The sequence below is a fragment of the Otolemur garnettii genome, unplaced genomic scaffold (assembly GCF_000181295.1).
Source record: "Otolemur garnettii isolate 467f Iridium unplaced genomic scaffold, OtoGar3 scaffold00016, whole genome shotgun sequence".
Taxonomy (NCBI): domain Eukaryota; kingdom Metazoa; phylum Chordata; class Mammalia; order Primates; family Galagidae; genus Otolemur; species Otolemur garnettii.
The window spans coordinates 13,874,190-13,879,874 of record NW_003852411.1 but is presented as its reverse complement, the minus strand read 5'-3'; the positions used below and the strand labels follow the sequence as shown (position 1 = coordinate 13,879,874).

The 5,685-nt window shown below is 38.3% G+C and overlaps 1 protein-coding gene across 1 annotated transcript in view; it reads left to right on the top strand.

Moving 5' to 3' along the window:
• The window catches only part of TOR1AIP1 (torsin 1A interacting protein 1), a 40,208-nt gene that overhangs the window by 13,299 nt on the left and 21,224 nt on the right, over window positions 1-5,685 (top strand). The window contains exon 4 of the mRNA XM_023510810.1: window positions 4,706-4,838. Within this exon, the coding sequence (XP_023366578.1) occupies window positions 4,706-4,838 (133 nt within the window). The remainder of the gene's footprint in view (window positions 1-4,705; window positions 4,839-5,685) is intronic.

The following is a 5,685-nucleotide window of genomic DNA, read 5'->3' as shown; positions in this document are numbered from 1 at the left end:
AGCCAAGTATTTCTTTTAATGCTTTAACTGTCTATATGTAGCAGCCAAATTTAAAACTGGGAAACAATAATAAAGGGAAATGAAATTAAATTTGAATAATAGAGGGAAGTGAAATTAAAGTTTAGGTAGTTTAGATGTTACTAATTCATTCAGCTATAGTTCTAGCTACTTGGGAAGCTGAGGCAAGGGAATTGCTTAAGCCCAAGAGTTTGAGGTTGCTGTGAGCTGTGATGCCACGGTACTCTACCAAGGGTGACATAGTGAGACTCAAAAAAAAAAAAATTGTATATAGCTTAGACAGGGGATAGCATGATTCAGTGATGATTCTTTGCCAAATCTGTTGCATTTATTATTAGTTAAGATATCTAATTCATGATATTATTGGTTTATGAAAATAGAATAATACTGGTTTTTGTTTTTAATGATGGGATCAAGGCAGCATCATATAACAAATTATTCATGCTTTAAATACTATTGATATTCTTTATTATTAGGAAGATAGAATTCTTTTTTCCTGAGACAGAGTCTCACTTTGTTGCCCTCAGTAGAGTGCTGTGGCATCACAGCTCATCGCAACCTCCAACTTTTGGGGTTAAGAGATTCTCTTGCCTCAGCCTCCTGAGTAGCTGGGACTATAGGCGCCTGCCACAATGCTTGACTATTTTTGGTTGCAATTCTTATTGCTGTTTTAGCTGGCTGGGGCCAGTCTCGAACCCACCACCCTTGGTATATGGGACCTGGGTGCTGCCCAGGAAGATAGAATTCTAAAGAAAGAGTCTTTGGTCAGTAAATTGAAAGTCCCCAAAGTGTACAAATATAGATAAAATCAGACAGGGCAATCCTAGTACTCTCAGAGGTCAAGGCAGGTGGGTTGCTTGAGCTCAGGAGTTGGAGACCAGCCTAAGCAAGAATGACACCCTGTCTCTACTAAAGGAGAGACAAGCTAGCTGGGCATGGTGGTACATTTCCAGCTACTGAGGAGATTAAGGCAAGAGGATCACTTGAGCCCAGGAATTTGAGGTTGTTGTGAGCTAGGCTGACCCCATAGCACTCTAGCCTGGGCAAGAAAGCAAGACGCTGTCACCAAAATACACACACACACATATATAGGGTGGTGCCTGTGGCTCAGTGAATAGGGCGCCGGCCCCATATACCAAGGCTGGTGGGTTCAAACCCTGCCCAGGCCAAACTGCAACAAAAAATAGCCAGGCGTTGTGGTGGGCGCCTGTAATCCCAGCTACTTGGGAGGTTGAGGCAAGAGAATCGCCTAAGCCCAAGAGCTGGAGGTTGCTGTGAGCTGTGATGCCATAGTACTCTATAGAGGGCGACAAAGTAAGATTCCGTCTCTAAGAAAAAAAAAGAAAAATTATATATATGTACACACATGCATATATAAAAATATATTCTGGTTGGTACAGAAAAAAAATAGAATCCATGATTTATTAGATATTTTCAATACAACAGTATAAAATAAGAGGACCTATGTGCAGTGCCATGTGCTTATAGTCCCAGCTACTCAGGAGACTGAAGCTAGAAGATCACTAAAGCCTAATAGTTCAAGACTAGCTTGAGCAATATAGCAAAACCCTATCTATAAAATAAAATAATAATGGGGAACTCCCTTATGTAGGTTGGCACTAAAAAGTAATTCTTAACTCCTGTCCCCCGTGCAAGTTAGACAACACATGAATAAGTAGAAAAAGGATATAGAATTTTAAGAAACTTGATATATGGAGGATTGATTATTGAATGATTTGGCTGTAGACAAATTGATCTGGACCTTCAAACATGTATGGAATTAAAATGTATCAGATGGAAAAAAGGAGGGAATACTGTACTGAACATTTTTTAGTAACTCAGTATAGGAATTGAAATTTTCAGCATATCTTTCTTTTCATTATTACAGATTCTGTAGTCTATTCAGCCTTAAACCAGTTTTGCTATACCAAATAATTTTTAAAGAGTAACTAGATAAAACAGAATGTCCTAATATAAATGTAACTTTAGAAAACCCTATTGTATTACATGACATACACTTAGAAGTTGTTGGAACCTCTTGTGTTAGAAAAGATTCAACCTTTTCTTTAGTAATTTATTTATTTAAAAAGTTATTGAGTGTTTACTATGTTCTATGAACAAGACTACTATAGTAGTAGAAGGGTAGTAACTGGAAGTCTGTGTTCAAGTCACTTAACATTAATCCTATAACCTTGGACAAGTCACTTAACACTTATGAAAGTATTCCTTCATGATCGTATGGGAATCAGATAACAGTCATGAAGTTTTTTTTAAAAACTAAATAGTAGGCTCAGTGCCTGTGGCTCAAGTGGCCAAGGCTGACCTGAGCTGGTGGAGTTGAATCCAGCCTGGGCCTGCCAAACAATGACGGCTGCAACCAAAAAATAGCCAGGCATTGTGGTGGGCGCCTATAGTTCCAGCTACTTGGGAGGCTGAGGCAGGAGTATCGGTTGAGCCTAGGAGTTGGAGGTTGCTGTGAGCCGTGATGCCACAGCACTCTACCCAGGGCTACAGCTTAAGGCTCTTTCGCAAAAAACAAAACTAAATAGTATCATGCACATATTAAGGATTAAGATAATGGCTTAGCGCCTGTGGCTCAAGCAGCTAAGGCGCCAGCCACATACACCTAAGGTGACGGGTTCGAATCCCCAGCCCGGGCCCGCCAAACAACAGTGATGTCTGCAACCAAAAAATGGCCAGGCGTTGTGGTGGGCGCCTGTGGTCCCAGCTACTTGGGAGGCTGAGGCAGGAGACTCGCTTGAGCCCAGGAGTTGGAGGTTGCTGTGAGTGTGATGCCATGGCACTCTACCCAGGGGGACAGCTTGAGGCTCCATCTCAAAAAAAAAAAAAAAAGATAATAACAGATATTGATTCTTAAGAAAGCATCTGTTGATTACATGCTATGTAAACAGGTATATAAATAGAGTAAAACTGCTATACAAGTAACAAAGTATTATAATAGTTACCCGCTGAGACAATAAAATTTCCAAAAGGAAATAGTACCTTTTTGTAGGAATGGAAATATTAATAAAATATTTCTAAGGGAACAGTACTAAGACAAGTTTCACTTTTCATTTTTATCTTTCAAAAGAGAGAAAATGAAAGGACAGTCTAAGCGCTGGGCGCAGTGGCTCATGCTTATAATCCCAGCATTCTGGAAGGCCAAGGCGGGTGGATTGCCTGAGCTCAGGAGTTCAAGACCAGCCTGAGCAAAGCAAAACCCCAACTCTACAAATAGAAAAACTAGTCAGGCATTGTGGCAGGTTCCTATAGTCCCAGCTACAGGGAGGCTGAGACAAGAGGATCATTTGAGCCCCAAAGTTTGAGGTTGCTATGATACGGCACTCAACTCCAGGGCAACTGAGACTCTGTCTCAAAAAAAAAAAAAAAAAAATGAAAGGACATAATAGTACATTATATACCAGATTCTAGTGTTTTAAGAGTAACATGGTGTTATTAGCAGTTTTCTCACAGTTAGATATTTTTTCTGGCAAAAACATTGGCACATATGTTTTAGATATTGATTGTCACTTGCCACTTTCAATAAGGAATATTTTCAGTGGACTTCAAACTTTGACTAGTATTATACTAGTCTGATTAATATATATGGATTTGAAAGAAAAATTTCCAAATTCACCATATATTGTATGTTTTCCACAATCCTGTTTTCCCTTTTAAAAAGCAAATAGAGGTTAAATCAATAAACACAAAAGCTGAAAAGAAAAAAATTTTCTCAGCTTTGTTGAAGGAGTCTGAACCATGCTACTGTGATCATTCAGCAATATTTTAGCCCAGTTATACAATGTGCACATTTGGGTACATCTCACTTTATTGTAAGTTCCAGAATAACTCATGCAAAAATAATGCATATAAAATACCACATTTCGGCTCGGTGCCTATGGCTCAAGTGGCTAAGGCACTAGCCATATACACCTAAGGTGGCAGGTTCGAATCCAGCCCAGGCCCACCAAAGACAGCTGCAACCAAAAACTAGCCGGGCGTTGTGGTGGGCACCTGTGGTCCTAGCTACTTGGGAGGCTGAGGCAGGAGACTCGCTTGAGCCCAGGAGTTGGAGGTTGCTATGAGCTCTGATGTCACGGCACTCTACCCAGGGGGACAGCTTAAGGCTCTGTCTCAAAAGAAAAAAAAAATACCACATTTAAGGTTTGTTTGATACTTTTTGTTCATTTATCTTTGCTCTCATTCTCTGTTGAGAAACAGAGATGCATGCGAATCTGCTGAACTAGAAAAAGGATTTCTTTACCTTTCTTACTTCCTCTTTGGCTGCACCAATGTCCTAGAAGGACTGTTCTGTCAGTGGATGTGGAATGTGTTTCCCAGGAGTATAGAGAATCTGGCAAATAGGAAAATGAGAAAATAGTAAACTCTCAGGGACTGAAATATTCATCAATGTAGAATTTAATGTTCTCTGCACATACAGGTTATGTTTTAAAGTGAAAACAAACTGTGACTGAAAGAAAAATACTTTATTTCTGATTCTTCAGACTTATTTCTGAGCTAGCCTAAGGAAATGATATTAAATTAGATTCTTAGTTATTTAACAAAAGAGAAGTTACTTAGTATGTCTTTATGTTCACTTCCCTATATTAGATGTTCTTATTTATTCCGAAGCTTTAACTTTCAAAATTATTAAGTTTAACTTTTCATGTATGCTTTTTTCTTCTAGAAGCCACCAGTATCCAACAGGTCGATTTCTCTGAAGGAGGTATTCTCTTTGTAAATATGATGCAATATATTCTAAATCTTTTCCTTTACATTAGAAGCTATTTTGATAAGTACATAAGTAGTAAGAGTAGAAAGTAGTGGATTTTTTCTTCAAAAAGAAAAATTCATGTCTATCAGAACTGTTAAGTGAGCAAGTAACATAGGATAGAATCAGTGATGAATGAGGCTTTTTGTATATTTAAAGAATCTTTTGCCGATTTGCATTCATTCTAAGCAAAGCTAGTTTGTTCTATTTCTGGCATGTACTGGCCTTTGATAATAGTATTAACATAATCACTTTTCCAAATACACCTAACCAGTCTATGTTTGAGAAGTACAGGAGTAAAATTTAGTTCATCTTTAAGCCTAGCATAATCTGAGATTAGTTGCCTGCATAATAAAATGTTTGTGTGCGGATATATATTACACTGCCTCTCCACTACAGATATATACCTACAAATTTTTTAAGTAAGATATACTTTAATCTTGTCTGAATTCAACTACACACTACGTATAGTTTTCATCTCTATAAACTAGAATTTTTCCATTCTTTAATGATTGTCTCTTAATTTTTGACTCTATGTTAAAGCCTCGTAGAACCTCTATATGACCACCCAAGGGACTATAATAAAATGGTCAATATACAGAAGTAGTCAACATAAGGAACTAGGCCTACTGTACTGATTCATACATGTAGTGCATGTCTGGTCCATAAAAATTAGGTCAACCTATGGAGATGGTCAATGTAGGGAAGTGGTCAGCTATGGAGGTTCTACTGTATTTTAATTTAAAATCCTTTATTTAATGTTGAATTATTTGATTTTGGTTTTTGTTTTTGTTTTTTTGAGATGGAGCCTCAAGCTATCCCCCTGGGTAGAGTGCCATGGCATCACAGCTCATAGCAACCTCCAACTCCTGGGCTCAAGCGAGTCTCCTGCCTCA